Source organism: Bombus terrestris, chromosome 2 (assembly GCF_910591885.1).
Source record: "Bombus terrestris chromosome 2, iyBomTerr1.2, whole genome shotgun sequence".
In the NCBI taxonomy this organism is placed as follows: Eukaryota; Metazoa; Arthropoda; class Insecta; order Hymenoptera; family Apidae; genus Bombus; species Bombus terrestris.
The window spans coordinates 15700499-15721634 of record NC_063270.1 but is presented as its reverse complement, the minus strand read 5'-3'; the positions used below and the strand labels follow the sequence as shown (position 1 = coordinate 15721634).

Below are 21136 nucleotides of genomic sequence, written 5' to 3'. Positions count from 1 at the left end.
TCGGATAGGGTGGCAGAGGAAGGGTGGGGAGGGGGAGAGTGAGCGGACAGGGGGAAATAGGGAGGTGGGAGAGATTTATCAACAGCTCGTTCCGCACTAACTAGACGCCGGAAACTCGAAAGATATTGCATCAGCGAGGCGATGATAGCGCCACGACTACTGGCATTAAATTGCATCCGGTCGTTGCAGGAATTTAGCCGCCATTACGCCGCCCCCTTGAAGCCCCCCCTCCCGTCATTCGTTTGAAGGCACCCTTCGCTTCACCACCACCCCTTACTTTCTATCTTGCATCCTTACTGTGTGTCAGCTACCGCGGTCTCCTTAAGTCGATCTTGATGGATGATTTTATGTGTATGCCAGTGACACGGCACGTGTTTGAGTATTCAAAATAGTTAGTTGGACGTTACTGTACTTTCGATTGATTCACAGCAGATACTTAGTCTGCGTATGATCAGCGAGTGTGAATGAGACGTTGCAGATGTTTAACGATAGCTAGTAGTAAAGTTTGATCGGTGGGTGTGAAAGAGTTTGGCAAACAGTCTGACGTTGCATCGTCTGAGAGAGTAGTATTATTCCTAGAAGAGCCAACTATGAGTGGATAAGAAGTCTTCTAGGAAGAGAATTGTATGGAACAATACGTCATGTTTTATTATGTTATGCACGTTGAAAGCATGCTAAGTGGAATTGTTCTGAATAGTCGTGGTTATTTAGGATAAGTAACGCGAGTGATAGAATTGCGGATGGTATGTGACTGAAGATTGAGCGAACGTTTACGTTGAGATATTTGTAGCGAATTATGAGCGATTCGTGGAACGCGCGTGAAACCCTGTGGATGTAACTATATTGTGAAGATTTAGCTTTATACGTGTGCACGTGCCAAGGTGTTAAGAGTGTGGTGTGATTGTGGCGTGATGTGAAAATGAGCATCATTTTATCAATTTACGATTGACGCAAAGCAATTTAATTGTAAGAAGGTGCTGGAATATACATGTGTCTGTCTATTTATTATTTAAGGTTATTTTATTCGTAATTCTATATTACTATATAATTGATACTCTTGAAGTCCCGCTGATTTCAATTTGTTAGACAACCGGATTCTGTGAAACCATAGGAACACCAAGTTGCTTTTCTGTTTAATCAAGTGTCAACCAGGAGTGTTTCACTTTCACGAACATTGCAAGACTCGTGAACTTTCGATTGTTTCATCGACTCCTTGAAATTTTGAGGTAAGAACGATGTTTGAATACCACAAACAAAGTCTGTACTCTCTGCTGGTCGTTCGATCGTCCCAGGACGTTCGTTAATGTTTCACAAATGGAAGAGAACTCAGTGCGTTGGTCATAGCGTGGATTTTCTTGATTTTACAACGGTGGAGTAGAGGATTTAGTGATAAATATATATATAAATTCATGTCACCTGTAATATTTGATTCAGACAGTTTCTGTGTGACATTTTTATTCATTTAGCGAATATGTACTTATTCTTCCTTATATAATCAGGGCTCATTTAGGATAAACGAAATGCATATTTGATGCAATTAATATAGTTAATCTGTAAAATTTGTCAGGTATATTTATTTCATTTATGATATATACAAAAGTAAAATCCTTTCCTAGGAAAATCACTCTTCAGCTTCAAGTTTCTTCGATCAGGATAATTCATACAATGCATCAGTAAATGCAAACGCATTCATTTACAATTGTCCTAGATCTGTTTCACAATTTACAATGGTGAATGAAAGAAAGTTCACTAAAAACATCGTAATTTTACAAAATTAAATTCTATTTGACAAGAGTAAAGAATAAATATAACGTACATCTCAGAATAAATGGCTATTACGAACATTGTAAAATGCGTTTTGTACAAAATTTACTAACACCTCTAGCGTGCCAATTTCAAACTTTCCTTCGTCCGACGCGGTATACGAATCTTCGTGAGCACTTTTCATGTCTAAACACTTCATCTAAATAGCCCATCGAAGCATACAGAGAGTGTGAGGAAAGAGAAAACGTGAGAAAAGAAACTCCGGAAGAAGGCCACAAGCCAATCCTCTCAAAAACCCTATCAAAAAATCGTGCCAACCCTCGAAGACAAATTGCTCCGTGAAACATCGGATTCGATGTTCTTCTTTTCTTTCTGTTCGATCGAGATTGCACGGTTAATATTATTTTTGCCGGAGTACACCTGCCTCGAAATCGAATTCGAACGGCTGTGACAGAGGCAGCTCCAAGGCCTGACACGCTTTCCCGACAATGTCACCAGCCGAGCTGGAGTAATTTATCCATTTGCCGGCACTGATCGAGGGCGAGAGAGCCCTCCAGGCGAGGGAGAGTGTTTCAACCTCCGATCTCAGACCAATCCCTTCCTCTGTCGTTTGGAGGAAGTCGCTTGCGATCTCTCGAACGCCCCTACCGTCAACACAATCTCCTTACCTTGCAAACGTTTGCTCGATCCAACCCTCTCTCCTACCTCGAGGCTTCTCCGCGAAGCAACAACCTGTTATAGCGACTCCGTAATTTGCATTTACAGTTCAAACAAACACGTAAGCCAATGACGACATTACTGTGGTCTCCGGGAAATACCATTACGTACTGCACGTGTTTCTCTATGGGCCCCCTCTGTCACCAATTCTTACGCGCGTCTATGTTAGGTTGGATAAATGGGTCTGTGAATCGGAAGAAATATCGACGGGAAATCGATTCCTTCAACGTAATGTGGGAATGGCAGAATCGATGTGAACAAACGTAAAAATATTTTATTCGGTAGAGATAGATTAATGAAGGATTTGTGGAGATAAAAATTTTGGAGAAAAAAAGGATGCGTTTTGTGAATTGGATGTTGCACGATGATGTTCCATGTGGCATCAACAATGAAGATATGCTGAAGCAAGTACGTATATTTTAAGTAGAGTTGGTAAGATTTAATCGTAAATACTGGAAGATGTAGAGCGAAAGGATTTTTTCGTAGCTTCATGCTCGACACAAGCCTTTGCGTAAAGAAACAGGTGTCGTGTTTTTTCGCTCATTATCAACGTAAGAGAAGAGCACAGGATCGAGTATCTTTTGTAACCATAGTAACAGTGACGTTCTCGAATGACACTTTTCAGAAGCCCGTCGTACTCTATCGAGCGTTCTTTAAAGAATTCAACAACATTCTATTTAGAAAAAAGCAAAGATCTATAATAGAACTTCGATAGCTTGGAGAATCTCCACTCTTCATATTACAGATCACTCCACCATCTGAAATTTCAACTCCATCGACAGCCACCGATTAAGTTACTTCCAGCGTCCTAATTTGACATTCAATATTCGATATGACCTCTAGCATCGTCGAAGATGTTGATGTTCTTCATACCAAAATTTCATCGAAACAATCGGCCGGTAGCGTCACGTTTCGTATATCTTTCTTAAGATATTCTCTATTTGTTTTTCTCACGAAAGCTCAAGAAAATATTCGAACACTTGCAGGATTCTTTTATGAATTTACTATATGTAAGAAATATAAAATCTATTTTATTAACGTTGACACGCTCGGTAGTCGCTCAATCATTGTCATTCGATCGCATAAACATCCTGCGCGATCTCACACGTTCGTATTTCAGCTGAATGCTTCCACGTGGCAAATTGCGTATCCTTTCCACGTATCTTTGGCAAAACGTGTAGACCGATACGAAGAGAGCTACTCGAAAACTTCCGTAAATACTTTATCCATGCATTTTATTTTCTCGGTATTGATTTTGAGACACATTTTCTTACATATGTGTGTTATACAAATCAGTTTGAAATTTCATCAACATTGTTATGAGACTCGAGTAGCATGGTAATATTGGTAAAATTTGAAAGAAGATCTGGAGAGATACGTAGAAACTAAAATATATTTAATACTAGTAGGTATATCCATGTATTTCGCAGAGATCACAAAAGTATTTAAACAGTCAACGTGTATATATGTACTGATTTTTTTTACTAAATATACGTTAGCAGTAAATATCTAATAATTTATATATACATGTTCAGAATTTTAAAATTTCATCAGTATAATCATGACAGTCGTATCCCATTGCAGTACTAATGAAATAACAAAATATTTTACACAACACAATATAGGTGTAAAAGTTTTCTACGATAAGTGTCCAAATTTCATGAGAAATATACAAATATTCGTCAGAACACGTATCGATTGCAACCATAGCTTTACGTTCACTTGACTGGACCTCGATAAATCGGTAACGGGCATGGTGCCAACGGGACATCCGGAACGGTGAATTTTCCAACGAGCCTACTGCCTGTTCCGTGGTAAAACTAATTACGTGTACACGGTTATCGTGCACTAACCGAACGAGTGTCCTTCTCGCCCTCTCCGTTGCACCCCTTTTTGAATATGCCCGTATTCCCCCTACTGGCCCGCGAAAACCAGATACTAATTATAGCGGACAGAGATGCCTGGATAACACGTGGTGCATGGAAACGTTCAGGATGACGTAGCGCGACACCAGCTTTCGCGTGGCACGAGTGCCGCTAATTCGTATTTAAAGGTTTATCGGTCGCGTTTCGCGCGACAATTTCACGGTTCACAGAATCCATGTGACAGCCTCCGCTTCGGTGGTCCGCCACCGGTACATTCGCCACAACGAGGCTCCGCTCTTACGCCCACATAGAAGGGCAAAGTCGTTGCTGTTTCGTGGCGACGTGGAGGGTGAATTCTGCCAAGGGGTTGCAGATAGTATAGGAGTAACGGTAGTCTTAGCGAGTACAGAAAACTGCAAGCGTGTCACGTCACTCGAGCACTGTGCAAGTAATTTAACTGGCGAAGTACTCGGTAATAGTCCTGAGACTATATAAACAAAGCTGCTGGTTAATTAATCAGTCTAGGAGTCGGAGCTCGGTAATGGTTCCTGAATAGATTCCAGATTAATTGTCCTGTCGTTTCTTTGAGACTCTTCACCGTGTCTTCGCGCTACCCGTGAAACTTTTACTTACTTCTGATCATACTATGCAAGAAAAGAAAGATTACGAAATTTTTCACTGACTTTATGAACCAAACATCACGCTTCTTGCAAAACTGTCCCTTCAAACGAAGTCTGGTTTTTTCACAACATTTTTTTCAACATTCACGCTTGGATTTCAAATGGGATCTTTATCTTTTTGGTAATATCGAGGTTTGCTTTTAGAATCCATCTATCCTTTTAGTAATATAGTGGTTAATAGCGGTATAGCACAATCAATGCTGTACACGTCCGTGTATGGTCATTATCATCTATTTATCGATGACCAACTACACTGACTACAGCATCGATGCCTCGTTAAGCCTCTAATGAAGCTGGCTACAATGCTCACGTTACACATTGGAATACTGTTACAAAAGGGCACGTGCTATTTCTCATACGTTGATGGGCTAACCTATAAAACTTTGAGAAGCTTAATTAAATGAACGTTCAAAACTTTCTAACCCTCTCGGGACAGATGTTTGTTTCGCCCATTAAAGGTTACAACGAATACTTTGCTCCAAGCATTTTATCCACTTTTCCACATTATATGCATTTGTACATTTTTGCATATTGAAATTTTTGCTATAAATGCATGAACGTTCGCAGTATACTCAAAAGAGTTAAATTCCACGAATATAACAAGGAAGAAATCTCGCGTCTATTGATGTAAAATTTTTCAAGAGTGGTACAAGTCCGGGAAGGTCTGGGGAAATTTACCGGCGGTGGTCTCAAGCATTTTCACCTCGTTTCCCTCGGTGTTCTCAGATCCTCCTCGTCTTAGGGTAATACAAAGGGATCTAAGAGGCATTTTTCATCCAGCGAGTATTTTTTACTTGGCTGCTGCTAATTCACACCGCTTACGCTCTCTTTCTACCATCTTGCTCTCCCGCTTGTTAGATTGCTCCATCCCTTCTTACGGCTTCACCATCGTTACGTCTCTTCTCCCCACCCATGAAACTTGGGCAAGAGCAGGCGGGACGCCCGTACTTTGTTCCCTTCTAGCCTCGATGCAATTTTAATCTCGAATTCCAAGAAAATTACCTTGCCGTCAGAGCCGTTTAAGGGGCTACTAGGTGAGATTGCCCCTGCTACCTGTCAGCCCGCTTGACATATACTATATTATGTAGCGAGATCGGCTTTCTTGAAACTATTTTCGTTTTGCCTAATTTCGCTCCCCGTTATCGTTTATTGTGCCGTCCGCTCGCGACTGCGCGCCCTCCCTTGCACCTCGGAAACGGAAATCTATAGGAACTGGCCCTTCCTCGTTCGTCTGTCGTCGATATTAAAAACATCAGTCTCCGGATGGAACGTCGAATAGCTTCTCTTCTTGCCAAAGGAAAAGGATTCTTCCAGGCAACATTAATTAACCGGAGTATTTCTTTATTGGATAGAAGCGCAGGAATTCTTTTTTTTTTTTCTTTGGATGATAAACTTAAGAATGGTTCTGGTTCTTTAAGAATTAGGTTCGGTTATTTTTAAGCATCGACCTGGATTTTGAAGACAAAGGTTGTCAGACGCAATGTCATCTTGTAATGTTATTTACCATGTTTAGATCGGACAATCTAAGTGGATTATATGTTGGAAAAGAGAGACAGGATTTTGTAATACTTTGACACAGTATTAAATTATCAACGATATTTATAGGATTGCGCTAAAGAGAATGGAATATGATATTGGTTTATTAGATAATATTGAGTTTCATTTTTCTTAAGCATTGACTTAAATATTGAAAGGAAAAATGTTGGCGAGGTTAGCTTATAACTTCAAGATATCATTTATTTACTTACTTCTGCTCTAAATTATACTTAGATTCGATATAGAAGATCGTATATTCTAAAAAAGGGATGATATTCTGGCAGTCTGCAGGTTCCAATGAAATGGCGACAAAGATATTTCTGGGAGATGATCAATTATTATTATATATATGAATTTATCGTTTTCAAGCGTAGATCTGAATATTTAAAGGAAAGATTATGGAGAAAATGTGTCTCATTGCAAACTTTGAATACTTTTACCTAAGGCAATAGTCGAATTCAATTAAAAAAATTTTTCGTTTCGAAGGACAGAGGATAAAATTCTACGTACCTGTTGCCGCACAGAACGAAGTACTGAGGTCGCTCCTTGAGGGCGAGAAAAAATGCTTCATCATGTTTAATAATAATAGTAACAATAACCACTTTATTGCCACATACATAAATAGATGGACATGGCCGATGTACAGCGTGCAAGCTGGATCACACAATCAGATCCTTTTACAGTGAACTACACTTGCTTCTCCCTTTAATCGCAAAACACGCTCCAAAATAAAGGTTCCTCTAATCGCGACGTGTCACTCTAATCGGCGTATCCGGAACCGGGCGAAAACACACAGATTTTTGCGCACACTCTAGAAACGATAGTTTTAACACGGCAAGATATATCTCTTCATACGTCTTTCTCTTTCTTTCTCATATGCATTTCCATCTCTCTCTCTCTCATTCTCTTCTTTTTAAACTTTCGTTCGATAAGGTTCAAAGGAACTGCAAATCGTTGCCTATCGACTGGTCACATGAACGATATTTTGCGCAAAAAAAAACCAGCAAGGGAGAATTGGGCGGGGGAAAATGATTCGACCTAACGACAGGGCAGAGACAGACAGGAACGAGATGACGATTCGATTACCAGCCGCTGACTACCGATAATCCATTTCGTTAATATACAAGATATACATTCATTTCGTAGTAGCTTCGCTGTTTGTCGATCCACAGATCGGGAATTAGCACCGCCATTGGAAACACGGTTTCTAACAGTGTTCATTTGTTTTTCCCTTTTCATCTTTCGCGAGGCGCCAACGCTTTGTCCATAGGATCCAGCGGGATAAAACAGCGAAACGCGGACCTAAACGATGGGAACCAGCGTTCACGCGTCGTTCTAGAGCGGAAACATCAGCGAAAAGCGAAAGGCCTCGGGCGATCTCGGGACTTCGACTACCATGCACCGCAACCCCCATCAATTTCTACAACTTCCGCGCGACAAATTTCGATCACCATCTGCTCGTTCCGCTCGTCAATCTGATTACATCGCGTTTTATCGTAGGATCGGTGTCTTCTCCATTGCGAGGATCCTTTATTTAGATTTTTTCAAACATCGAGTCGCGTCTAGCTTAATCGTTTAGTATTAGCAAATCGATTTGTCCGCTTGACACGTCCCTTCGGACCTAGCCAAAAAAAGTTTGCCGTTAGCACAGGCACATAACTGATAAATGGTCGTGTCTCTCTGACTTTGGTGAGAGGACGTCCTGCTGGAGTGCTGCTGTTGCTGCTGCTGTTCTCTCGAAGAGTGTGCTTGGTTAGGACTGGCTGTCTTCAAGCCTTTTATGAAGAGAGTCTTCGCGTCCAATTTGATGCCGCCGTGTACGCTTTGAAGTTTCAGATCCGTCAAACAGGAGGCTGAGATCTCGTTCGCCCAGGATTCAATGACCACTCGCTGGGGAGCGCTGATCTTCAGGGATCTGGTTGCTGACTCCAGTCTGTTGACAGAGAATTTGTCAATAATTGCATACAATTATTTATTATTGACATGTAAGTTGACCGTTGAAATGACGCGTGAAATTGCGCTATTCGCATTGCATGTTTAAAGGTGCTATAACATTGAGTCGCTATGTTATGTTATTAATTACGCTATGTTATTAATTGATAATTCATCTTCAAATTCCATTATAATTTCTATTCAATATTTTACTATTTCTATTATTAATATATCATTTTCTACCACTATTTGTATTAGTAATATGAAATTGACGTCTGTTAATCAGATTTCTTCAATGCACCCTTAAACGAATAAAAATGTTGGTCGACGAATATGAAATGTTGTTTGTCCAAAGTTTCAATTTAACGACTCCATGTTATCGTCTAATTTTATCCTTTTTGTAAATTACCAACTAAATTAAAGGAAAAGAAGGTTGCTTTGAATCTTGCTTGCTACAAATATAGAACACAAAGAAATGGAATTAATATATATAGAGAGAGAGCGATAGAATCTCAGGTAGGAAATACAGTAGCATATTGGAGAAGCTAAATGCGATTGAAAACTTGTAATATCGCGCGACAAAATAATATGGCAACTAGTCGACTGCAACGTCAGACTCGCAATAATCGATCCTTCTTTCTAAGAAGTGGTAAAGCAGGGTCTTCGACCGTGCCTTTCTTCCAATACTGCCTTCTCCCTTGCATCCCCTGCATCCCTCGTCATCGCCGACGACCTATTGCTTGCAGTCGAAGTATCTCGCTCGTTCGAATCCTCGGTATTTCATATCTGGCATAAATCCAATCCTATGAATATAATTTTCCGCGCGAGCAAAGTTTTATTGTAATCGTAAATCCGTCTGTAAATTGTCCGACACTATCAATAATCGCGGTATCAGTGCGCCGTCCGCTTCGTTCTTTCAAACCATCGCAATTTCCCATCTCATAATACGCCATCTTCTTCTACTATCCGCGTTTCAAAACGAAACGTCGTCGTTGACATTTAGCCGCCAAGTGGTTCAATGAATGGAGAAATCGATGTGGCTACTGAATATTTGGAGCTCTGTTAAATCAATTGAATATGATATAATGCAGATTTAAAGACAAGATTTAAAGGCAATATTTTGAAGATTCCCAACGTTGAAGCAGAAAGAAGATTGAAGATTCGGAGCAGAATTTGTGTCACGACTGTGGGAACGTTTCTTTAAAATATCTTTGTAGTTTCTGCGAACCATATACTTGAAGATATTAACCTAGTTGAAAGGTTAAAGTTCTCCGGTATCTTCTTCTGCTGTGAATTATTATTTAACTACGAGTATATCATCCTTAATATTATTGCCATGTAGTATTATCAATTCGATATTGTTTGAAACTAATAAAATGCAGGAATTAACTTATCTCGTTTTTCATTTAATGTTGTGCAAATAATAAAATGTTTTATTGCATTTGTTTGACGTTATTGCTTTCTAAAATAAAATAAAATGTACTAGAGTAACCAAGTTTACCAATATTAACGCAATTTCTTTTAACAATAGCTTTTAAGAATTAAAAAAGTATGCACGGGTCCTATTCATTTTTATATGAATAAATAAAGATTTAAATGAATGGAAAATACACGGCCGTTTGAATACGTAACAGTTTTTCATCGCGGATTCAGTTCTCATTGGTCGCAGCTGAGCGTTGGCAACAAGTTCGATCGTATTGTACACGAAACGATTAAATACTCAATGAGAGTAAGGTACGCAATCTTTGTCAATGAATCTTCCCATCAATTACACGATTCCAGACAGAATTGCTGCCCTCTCGTTTGACCGACGCCATATATTTAACATGTTACCACGAAGTTTAATCCCACGGGAGTATGCGTCCTATTGAATGCAATTCGGTATGATTATTTATAGTCAGGGGACTACAAGAAAAGTTGGTTGGAATATCGAAACGCTATTTGTGTCTAGAATCCAGCATCCAGGATGATTATCGGAGAGATGTAGAAAGTCGACCCAAAATGTTACGCTGAGTTTGTTGAACCGGATCGAAACCACTCTTAGATATCCCCGAAATAAATATGGGACAAGACTATCCGCGAGAAATTATCTCAGTCATTTACTTTAGTGCAGCAATTGTAAATTGCTTTGTTGGAGATTCGAGAAGTCTTTAATCAAAAATCTCTTTTATTTTGAAGTTATTGAATACGTTCTTTTATATCTCAGATCTTTTATCCATTATATCTAGTGTTCCCTAACATAAGTTTCAAGTTGTGACTTAATTTTACAATAGCCAAAATTAACCTAAAAAATGATCAACGATTTATATTGAACTGGCAGTGAAAATTTTCGAGATGAGACTTTCTACAAATATAATTACAATTAAATATTACCGCGACGATTTTAAAGGAGAATGTTAAATATGTCCGTGGTATTTCTTAGATTTCTATACGTCTATCAAGCTGTTTAACTCTCATATGTCCCTTATCTTAACAGACGTTTGACACGTTACGATAGATATATATGTCTTGACTATTTTATTATCTGTAAAATAAAAGAACGTAGGAATTGAACTATTTATCCTTTTAGTATAGTGACTCTCTATCGTTGTGTAAATTTTATATTAAACCACAAATTAAATTAGGAAAGCAAAGTATGGATGAGAACTGATCATAAATTTTTTCTAGAATATTTATGCACACAAGCGAAGTATATTCGCTTATTGCAATTTCCGTTTTATGATTACCTGAGACCACGGCCAGTTTCCCCTCTGACCAGAGGCGTTTGAACACTGCCCTGGAAAACAGCACCCCCGTCGCCAGTCACCCTCAACATTTCTGCCCCCACCACCACCTGCTCCCTATCTGCTGAGAAGAGAACTCCTCCTCGAGGGTCGGTTATCCGGAAACCTCTCGACACGCAGTCCACGCGATCCTCGCCTGTAAAGTGGACAAAAAGACAGTCATCTGCCATTTCCCGTTTCACAATAAAAGGGAACGAGAGGTATAAAAAGAGAAACGAAGAAGTGGAAACTTCTTCAACGGGACAACGAGCTCGTTAGAAATCGAACCAGAGATCCAGGAATCACGTTTCGCTGAATGTTTAAAAGGGATAATGGAGTTTAAGTTTGCCATGGTATCCTTTAGTAATATGTAACGAATCTTCGTTTACATATTTATTGTACGTGCCCTGAATTCACGCGTAGATTTAAATCGTTATACTGCAAAGAACGAGGAATTACTTCGAACCGTTTTGTTTCACCGACCGAATACAAGCACTGACGTATTCATTTAAACGTTTAAACACCTGAAAAGAGAATACGTAATTGAATAAGGATTTCTCGAGGACTTTGTATGTTAGATGAAAGATATATATCTTTCGTATTCCTTTGGGAAAATTAAATGAATTTTGTTATCTCAATTTTGTTTCTATGCACGGGAATGTTTGAAATTCCGATCGTCATCGACATTAATACAGTGCACCGATGCCTTCGACGTGACGATTGTCACGCGATTTAATTCCATAGCAGTAAAACCGATGTGCAAACGTTCGTGTCCATTAACGGGTACATCTCATTCCTGTTACCCCCGTTGTTATCGATATCCGTTCCTTTTGTTTCTCGAATGGACGCAAGGCGAACATATCCGGTGGCATTAAAAAAATTCTGCAAGGAAGAATGAAATAAAACTAAATATTCATTCATCTTGAAAGGGGACAGGATTTTGAGGACAATTACCGCGCGATCCTATAAATCCTTTGAAAATCCGAGTAATCCCATTTTTCCACAGGATATTCACGTCCTGTCTCTTCAAAGAGTTCTGAAGATTCTTTGTTACAATTTCAAGGCTCGGAGAGAACGTTTAATTTCGCGATCTATACATTTAACATTCCGATTAAATACTAATCATGAATTACTCTTCCGTTTCAAACATTTCACGATTCAAATTAACTCTGACCGCAATTTTAAATCGACTCGTTCCTCTCTATCGATTACGAATCGACCAACAACGTCGAATTACATTCAAATACAATGAAACAAGCGATTGCAAATCGAATATCTCTATCAATAGTTCGTTTCCACCGATCGAAACTGTAATCCAATATTTCGTTGGTTAATACCTTAACAATCATTCGTCGAAATGTGATGGAGAGACAAATTGGCTCGTTGACGAATTGAAACTATGCAACGAAAAAATTCAATGAAAATGTTCAACAAGAACGTCGAATAAAATCATTCAACAAAATATTTTGTCAACTATATCCTTACCAACGGTGAACCGGGCGAGCAATCGGCCATCGTGCGACCTGGCGGAAGCGGTGAAGTTGCTCCAGGACTCGAGCACCAGATTCTTTCCTCGTCTGGATCTCAGGCTGGAGGCCACCAGAGCATCCAATACGGCGGCCTGACCTCTAAGCTCGACCCCTCCGGGCACTACCTTCAGGGAGCCGATTCCCTCCTGAAAGAAGAGGAAATGACTGTCAGGAAATAAACGAGCCTCTCTGTCGTGGGGTTCTTTCTGGGTCGGCCGTTCACGATCGTCGAAGGAATATAGAAGCCGTAGGCCTCCTATGTTAAAATTCGCTTGCCTCACCCGATTCTAACTGCGCTTCCGTTTCCTTTCTTCTCTCTCGTCCTTCCTCCATTTCCTTCTTTCATCTTTCCCTCTCTCTTCCTCTATCTTTTCTCGTCCCTATTTTTTCTTATTTTTTTTTTTTTTCACATTTCTATGGATCCATAACGGTCGGCAGATATATATTTTGATATAGTCTCACGCCATGATTCAACAGCACGAAAATTAAATACCATCGGGCCGACATTATTGCCGTTTCAGACGGTTGAATAATAAATGCGATGATGAGCTACGAGGCCTCACTACTACGAGCCACCACCACAACCCTCCTGCTCTAACCATTGTGAAGCCAGGGACTCGTTTGAAATATCTCTCGCATAATATTGGAATAGTGGCGAGAGCAGAATTTTATTTCGACCACTAACTCGGGGGTGTCGCGTTAGCTTGTACCGTATTGTCGAGGGTATCGAGCGAAATATCGAGCTTGCTTGCTCGCTCGTGGCTTAAGAGCAGAAACTGCCACATGACGAACCGGCGAACGTACTATAAAGCGGACATATTGCGTATATGTATTTCCTGTTTCGTATTCGTCTCATAAACTTCGGATATTCTTCCGTTTACTCCAGGATATACGTTCTTCATCGTCGTCTCGTTCTTGCTGCATCTTCACGCAATTTTCACGAAAGACATTCAATTTCCCGTTACATTAATTGCGCTAGGAGATCGAACGCGCGCGTGTCTATAAACTTCTTTTGTTTATCGTTTTTCCGAGAGCATGTTCAGGGACCCGTCCATCGTGATCGACGATTCATTTTTACGTCGATCGTGAGAGGAACGTTCGCGGTAATTGCGTTCGAAGCGTCTAGACATGGGCATCTTGTCGTCTTCTCGAGAGAAGACAGAAGAGAGGAGAGAGATTGCTCTCAAACTTGAAACGCCAGCCACGAAAAATTCGCTCCACCCCTTTCCATCGTTTTACGTTCTAGCTTATATAGTACATATATCTAGATCGTCGTCTCTACATTGGTTTCCGATGATTAGCCACTCGATTGGAAGCAATCACCACGCGCTAGCCTGCTCCGCAGTTTCCACTTATTATAGCGACCGATCACTACGAAATGCGGCTACTAGTTGGGTAAACGCCAGTAAACTCGACCCAGCTGCTCCAAAGTCTCGCCGAATAATCGTGGCTTTGGGATTTTCTGGCTACAAAATGCGTTTCAGGGAACACGAGCGATCGAATTACCCGGTAGTCGATTAAGTTTCATCGATATTCGTGAATTCGGCCAAAAGGTGATGGTCTTAATTGTGGTTAAATAAGAATGGTATAAGCGCTTAAATGATTTAGCATTAATGTGAGTGGTACAAATATAGTAGCTGAGTGAAGATGAATTAGAAATGTTAACCGAGGAATCGAAATAGTAACGGTTTAAGCCGTTGAAGATTTTCAATAGAAATTGAAATCGTTTTCGCCAATTTGTACATGTAATGACATTTGAATTTTTAGCTCTGACTATACATATATTTAGAATAGATATTTAGAAGGAAAATGAATGGTAAAAGGTTAGTGGAATATTTACTTCTTTTCACATTAACAAAATCATTTTTTTACACTTAAATACATCATTTGCCATTTCAACTCCTCAATTTTAAAACGGAAAGAAAACGTAATTAATATTCGAATTAATTTGGCCTATGAACGATATTAAAATCCAGCGTAACATTCTAAAAATATCCGGCGAGCAGTAACGTTGGTTTTAAGGCTAATTTCGCGCGATCGTTACTTTATACGAGCGTGTTCTACCTCTCAGGTAATTCTTGGACCCTTTCCTCAAAAAATTTCACTTCGGGCCAGCGGAAGAACTCGGCGTTAATTTTCACAGCTAATTTCTAGCGGTCGGTACCCGTTAACTCTTTTTTCTTCTTTCGTCCATAAAGCGAATTTTCTCAACCACAAAAGCAGAAACAACCTTCGCCATCCAATAATTAATTCTTCGTCTCGTCTTTTAAAAAATGATTCCCACAAGCTGACTCTTTCGTTGCTCTCGTTTTATATTTGCACGCTGCTTCAATTAAAAAGAAACAAAAGAAGAAAACCAGAGAACAATATTCGCTTGTAGAACGAATTACTAATACACGAATATTATTCTCAGACATAATAGTGAGAAAATTGACGTTCGTTATGTTTCAAAATTTGCGTGTTTCAATCTAATTCTCTTTTACTAAGACGAAACTCGAATTAACTCTCAACAGCGTGGCAAATTAAAAAGATCGTGGTCGTTATTAGAAGAAGAGGGCCGCGTTCCCGGTTCTCGGCAGTTCTAAGCTCGATCCTCGTTTAAATTCCCGCAGCCGGAAGTCGAGAGCAGCGGCGGCAGCGTACTGCCGAATGCGCATATACGCATAGCTGCGGCCGTGGCCTGGTGCGCTCCTTCTCCATCGTGGCGCCACTCGATTAGCCAAATCGTTCGGAAAACGATACGATCTCTTTGCTCTGTACTTAACCGTAACCGTAAACCCCAATGGCGTCGAGAGGGCCATAGCGGTGGCTGCCTTTTAGAATCGTCGTATGCTCAAAAGGCGAACCAACCGAATCGTTGGATCGCTGGAAAGTTAAAGGACAGACGTCGTTGAACTTTTCACTGCCTATCCTGCCATTCGGATCAAGACGCTACGAATTTTTGATCGACTGTTACCTCAAAGTGTCTTTCTTTCTATTTGCGTCATTTGATCGTCGAATTAGGATCACACAGAATAATGTTATTCTTCTATTTATAAATAAAGTATGATAAGATAAGATTTATAAATAAGATGATAAGATTTATTAAATGATAAGAAATGATAAGATGATAAATGATAAGATTTATTCGGTTACTCGAATTGCTGTTAAAATATATAGATGACGATGTACAAATAGCAATTAATTTATTATCAGAAGTTAATTGACAGAGTTTCTTTCATCGACGAAGTATTCCTGTATTCTTGTAGTCGGACAACTTATTCCATTTGAGCGATAGTGAATATGTCTGTAGAGTATTTAGATCGTTTATATACTCATTTTTGTACATTACATTACTTTACGCATAAAACCTTCTCACTTGTGCGATTCTAATTCGATAACAAGGGCTCGTATATAATATGGCATTGCTTATTTAAATCTACGAAAAATAATTCTTGTTTTTTAAGTAGACGAAAAATGGTTCATTTGCCAATGATTTAAGGATATCGATCTCGTACTATTTTTAGATGAATAAAATGACAAGATAATACGAACATTCGATTTTGAAATAAAAATGAATTTATCAGTAGTAGAATAGATATTTCGGTCGCCCTCTAAAGAGAGACTCTTGACATCTACGCTATCATTGGGAGCATGGATTACGAATCTCGTTTCTATTTGCGTTTCCCACACTAGTCTCGACTAAATTCGATGTTTCGGAATGTTTTATTTAAAACGTGAGCTCTTGACAGCTCGAACTTGTACTCCTATCTATGTAACTATCAAAATTTCCACCTAGTTACATCTACTGGCTGAGGTAGGTACAGATCACGAGTTTTTAAATAATATATCGCTGTTACTCTACATCGGTTAAGGAAAGACTGGCTTAAAAACGTATAGCAAGGAACATGATAACGAGATAATTTTATGCAATAAGAAATTCCACGTATTTACGCAGAATACTCTTAAAATTTGCAACGTAATAACGACTGAGAGTTGATCTCACTTGTTTGAAGGATTAAATGCTTTCTTTTTGAATGTGTTAGAATGCACCTTGTTCCGATGTTAAGTATTTTCTCTGTATCTATATTTTTATGTATCTGCATTCTCACGTGTTTACGCGTTTTATCTTCCACTTTGTAGATGAAAGCTATCACGAAATTACACGCGTTTGTTCTTAAACTTTCACTCAAAGCGTGCTCGTCCCATAGTTATATCAAAGAGCAGTCGTTTATATTACAAAATGCAAAATTAATGACGATCCTTCGATGTTATCACGTGACATACAACGTGCATACACTAATGTATAACAACTACGTTTTAGTTCGATATTATGTATGTCGGGTTGGCGTTAAGGTTAGAGTTAGGGTTAAGGGCGTGAAACGAATCCCTCTTGACGCTAGACGTGATCGTTATGCGATAGAGGAGATATTTACTAGTGCAAATATGACTATGACGGAATTGGACAAGTAATCGCGATAATTAGATACTCGAGAAGCCATTGACAATGATCCTAGGCTCAATAACGAATCCGCGGTCAACGGGATGACGAACTTTACCCTTCGTTAGCGTCTAAGTTACACTGTATGTTAGAGCAAGGGGCAATTATTACGTATACGAAAGACAGGTCGATTACTGATGAGATCGCACTAGAGAGTGTGACTCTCCGTCGCGGTGATGCTGTCGAAGAAAACTATGATGGGTGTGCCTAAGGGCACGAGATCATCGGATTCGCGGAGAAAAGTCTTCGCTCGAAGGGTGAGGGAAATTGACGTTGCTGTTAATTGGTCAATTTCCATGTTGGTGGTTAGAGAAAGATATCAGCTGTCCTTGGGGAAAGTTGCTAGCGAGAAGCGTCGTTCGTGGAAGGATAGATTTCTCTTATCTTCCCGTAGTTGGGGCACAGGCTATTTGTCTATTTGAAAGACTTTGTATAATTGAAACTTAATATTCGTAGAGGGTCCTCGCCCAGCTAAACATATACCGTGAAGATGCGTTGGCATCTGGCAATCATCTTACCCGAAGGACAAAGTCTGCGTGTGGCGAGCCACGGGGCAGAAACCATTGAAACGTTTACCGTCGTGCCCTGTCCCAAGTATTTCTTTTAAGGAGAGCTATAGAATTACTTCATGCCTTTGTTAGACAAAACGTTCATCCCTTTGACCGCGGCTACGTTCGGCTACTGATTGTCGCCTCGAGCCCGAGCTCACTATCATAAATCTCAAATAAATACAGTCGGATCGAATGACAACAGTTTCTTAATACGGCTATGGTGAAATCTAAATTACAATACTAGGGGTCTTCCCAAAGTTCCAAAGGAAAGGTTCCGGTGTTCCTTCATCTCCGACATGTATATAAAAAGGCATGATTTAATTCGAAAATTTTACAACGAAAGCATTATATCTTTGTAGAAGTAGCATATTATTAAATGATACTTGCACAGTTCCTTTCGATAACTTTTTGCCTATTCATTTACTTTTCCTGTGATTTCTTCTTTTCGTTATGAAAAAACTATTTCGTAAAAATACATAATACGAAGTGGGATAAATCTTTTATTTGTTTTTTACTGAAATCATAAAGTCTTCTTTCATATCGGAAAACTCTTTTTATCGGTGATACCAGATTTTTCTCTTTAATTAACGCATTTGTCGTTCAACTAAAAGCAAAGTTTGCCAGGTAATATTTTATAAATGTACATAATAAATAACTCTTTTCAAATTACATAGGATGTATACCATACAGAATACAATACAATACGCATTTATTTCTATATATACAGAACATACAAATTTCAAAAAATGTTACAAATTAACCGAGCAATCAAATACATCATAAAATATAAAATGACACGAAACCTTCGATGTTTTCCCTGGGCAATGTAATTACAATTTTACTCGTACGAAATATAATGTGCGGAAAGTCAACTTTCGTCCAATTAATCGATCCAGATAACAACAATATCTCGACTCAATGTGGCCCGAATTGTGGCCGAAAACCCATCCAATAATCACAGTTACGAAAATTAATCTAGCGACACGCGATCAGCCCGGTTCGCAACTTTCGTCCATTGCGCGCTAGCCGAGGGTGGGAGGGATGAAATTAGCTGGATTCGATTTCGGCATGAAATCAAATCAAATCGACTCGATCGCGATAGTCGTTTCGTTCTTTCCTCGGATGCTATCCGCGTTTCCAATTATTATAAAATTCTCCATTTTTTGTGATTTTGCATTGTACGCGTATCATATTCTCGGTTAAAAGCAACTAATCAATTGAAACAAATGCTTCTAATTTTTTTAGATACGACGGTGAAGAAACTACTGATACAAATAGTTTGTCGTTTGTGCTCAACGTTGCTTACCTATAAGCTTTAAAGTACTTTAAAATCTTTAATGTCAATTAATTAAATGATAGATATATGAATTTATTTGCTGTAAAAGCGATTCTAATTTTGATACGTTGTGTCTTTTTTTTTTATAAGGAAATGAGAAAAAATTTATTTTCCGTTAGTAATAATTCAAGATAAAAGATGGTTCTACAGTCTAATAATAATTACCTGGCTAAAAATCACAATAATATGAGTTAAAAATTGTCAGTACATGAATTTAATCACATATTTTAATTTTTCAGTATATCGATCGGCTAGTTTCGTTTTAATTAGTATAATTAATTAAGATATGCTCTGCTGGAATACGTTTTTATGATTTTGCGAACTATAATGAATTTTTAATCAGAACAAATCTAGAATATTCCGTTTTATTCGCAGTCGGAATACGATGATTTGATAAAATATAATGAATTTTTAATAACGACAAATGTAGGACAATGTCTAGCTAATTTACTCCAACTGTGAAATATAATAGAAACGGTGCAAAAATTAAGTCGCCGTACTGAAAAGAATTAAATCAAATGACCACTCGACTTTCAGTAAAAAACGAAAAAGGTTATAAACATAGCTAATAATATCAGAAGAGTAGTAGATCTTTTCTTTGTTCATATTTACCAGCCTGTTCAGCGATTTACGAATGTAAGATCATTTGAGAGATCATGCGACGAACTGACCCAATATTTTCCCCCTGGCTAGCTGCTTCAGATTCTTAGGAGCTCCCATCGGACAAGACGAGTGCTCACGAGGAGTGCCCCGAGCGGGACGTAATGAAATCCAAATAACACCCCTTGCACGTGTATATCATCATAACGACGCCCTCGGAACGCCGCGCTCTGAACGGCTGCTCGCCGTCCATAAATTAATACAAAGCGCGTTATTTACAGACTTTCGAACACCATTTTCACGGCTTTGCCAATTTAGTCGCTGGCCATTTTATTCTCATCGATCAATTTCCTTCGATATTATTTCACTAATATTAACGTTCTGCTGCTATTCTATTTGTTCAAAATGTTTGTTCTTCGCGAATCTATCATACACAGAGTGTTCACGTGAATTGTCGACACTATCTTTTATTACTGATACGCAGTATGAAAAATATTGTTAGTAAAAATTGATCTGCCTTAAACGGATAACGTATTGGCAACGAATCTGTCGAGAACAGTTCTATTTCGTAAAAAAAAAAAATGGATGTTACATTGTATTATAGCACTTTCTTCATAATCTTGTTCATGTGCATTCGTATATTTGCTTTATTCCATCTTTAGCTTTGATTATTTAGCTTTGATTCTTTAATATTTTTCTATTATCAAGAACACAGTACGTACACAGTAAGTACACAGGTTACGTCTAAATACTGCTGTGTGTACTAAGTTCCATATTGTGAAGTTAATATGAATGTAGATCAGACGCTATGATATTCTTCGTGTTAATTCGAATTCGTGTCAATACCTTTCTTAGGATATTACAAGAGAAGTGGTATTCAATTTTACTATGAAAGATATTGTTCTCAAAATATTTCTCGAATCACTGTGCTATCCACTAATGCACAATAAATAAAATTTTTTCCATTTAACTAAATATCTATTTTCCATTTAACAAATCCTCCCTCGCAAAACATAAAATAGAATCTATCCCCATCCTCAGAAATTACCAACGTTTTATCTTGACTAAATACAAATTTCGACGAACCCGTGTGCGAGCGAAATTAATTTTCCCATGCGAGTACTTGGGATTCTTTTCGTTAGCTCGTGACCCCTGACCGTGAAGAAATTTCATCGAATCTCTCCGTGCAGACAATCGACTGCGATAAAACAATCCCGTTGTGTTCTTGTTTAAATTTCCGGTCGTTCACTCTACATGTGGCATAACATTGGAATTAGTCCGAAATCGAAATGTTGAAGCGAGATGCAAAACGAACGTGTTCGAGCACACGCAATACACAGACCCCTCTGCAGGACTGATGGAGAAACGCTTTCCTTCACGTTCC

At 38.9% G+C, this 21136-nt stretch overlaps 1 protein-coding gene and 1 long non-coding RNA gene across 5 annotated transcripts in view; both read right to left on the bottom strand.

The window, feature by feature from the left end:
- Positions 1-7137: 7137 nt before the first annotated feature.
- The window catches only part of LOC100643642 (zeta-sarcoglycan), a 186209-nt gene continuing 172210 nt past the window's right edge, over positions 7138-21136 (bottom strand). For all 4 annotated transcript variants that reach the window (XM_048409987.1, XM_012320207.3, XM_020868163.2 and 1 more), the window contains 3 exons: positions 12742-12931; positions 11221-11413; positions 7138-8495 (listed from right to left, as the gene is read on the bottom strand). In XM_048409987.1, coding sequence (XP_048265944.1) covers positions 8144-8495; positions 11221-11413; positions 12742-12931 — 735 coding nt within the window. In that variant the 3' untranslated portion in view covers positions 7138-8143. The remainder of the gene's footprint in view (positions 8496-11220; positions 11414-12741; positions 12932-21136) is intronic.
- Positions 11739-12587, bottom strand: LOC125385936. Its single transcript, XR_007225686.1, has 2 exons — positions 12211-12587; positions 11739-12138 (listed from the first exon to the last, which is right to left on the bottom strand). It is a non-coding gene; the product is annotated as an uncharacterized LOC125385936 (long non-coding RNA).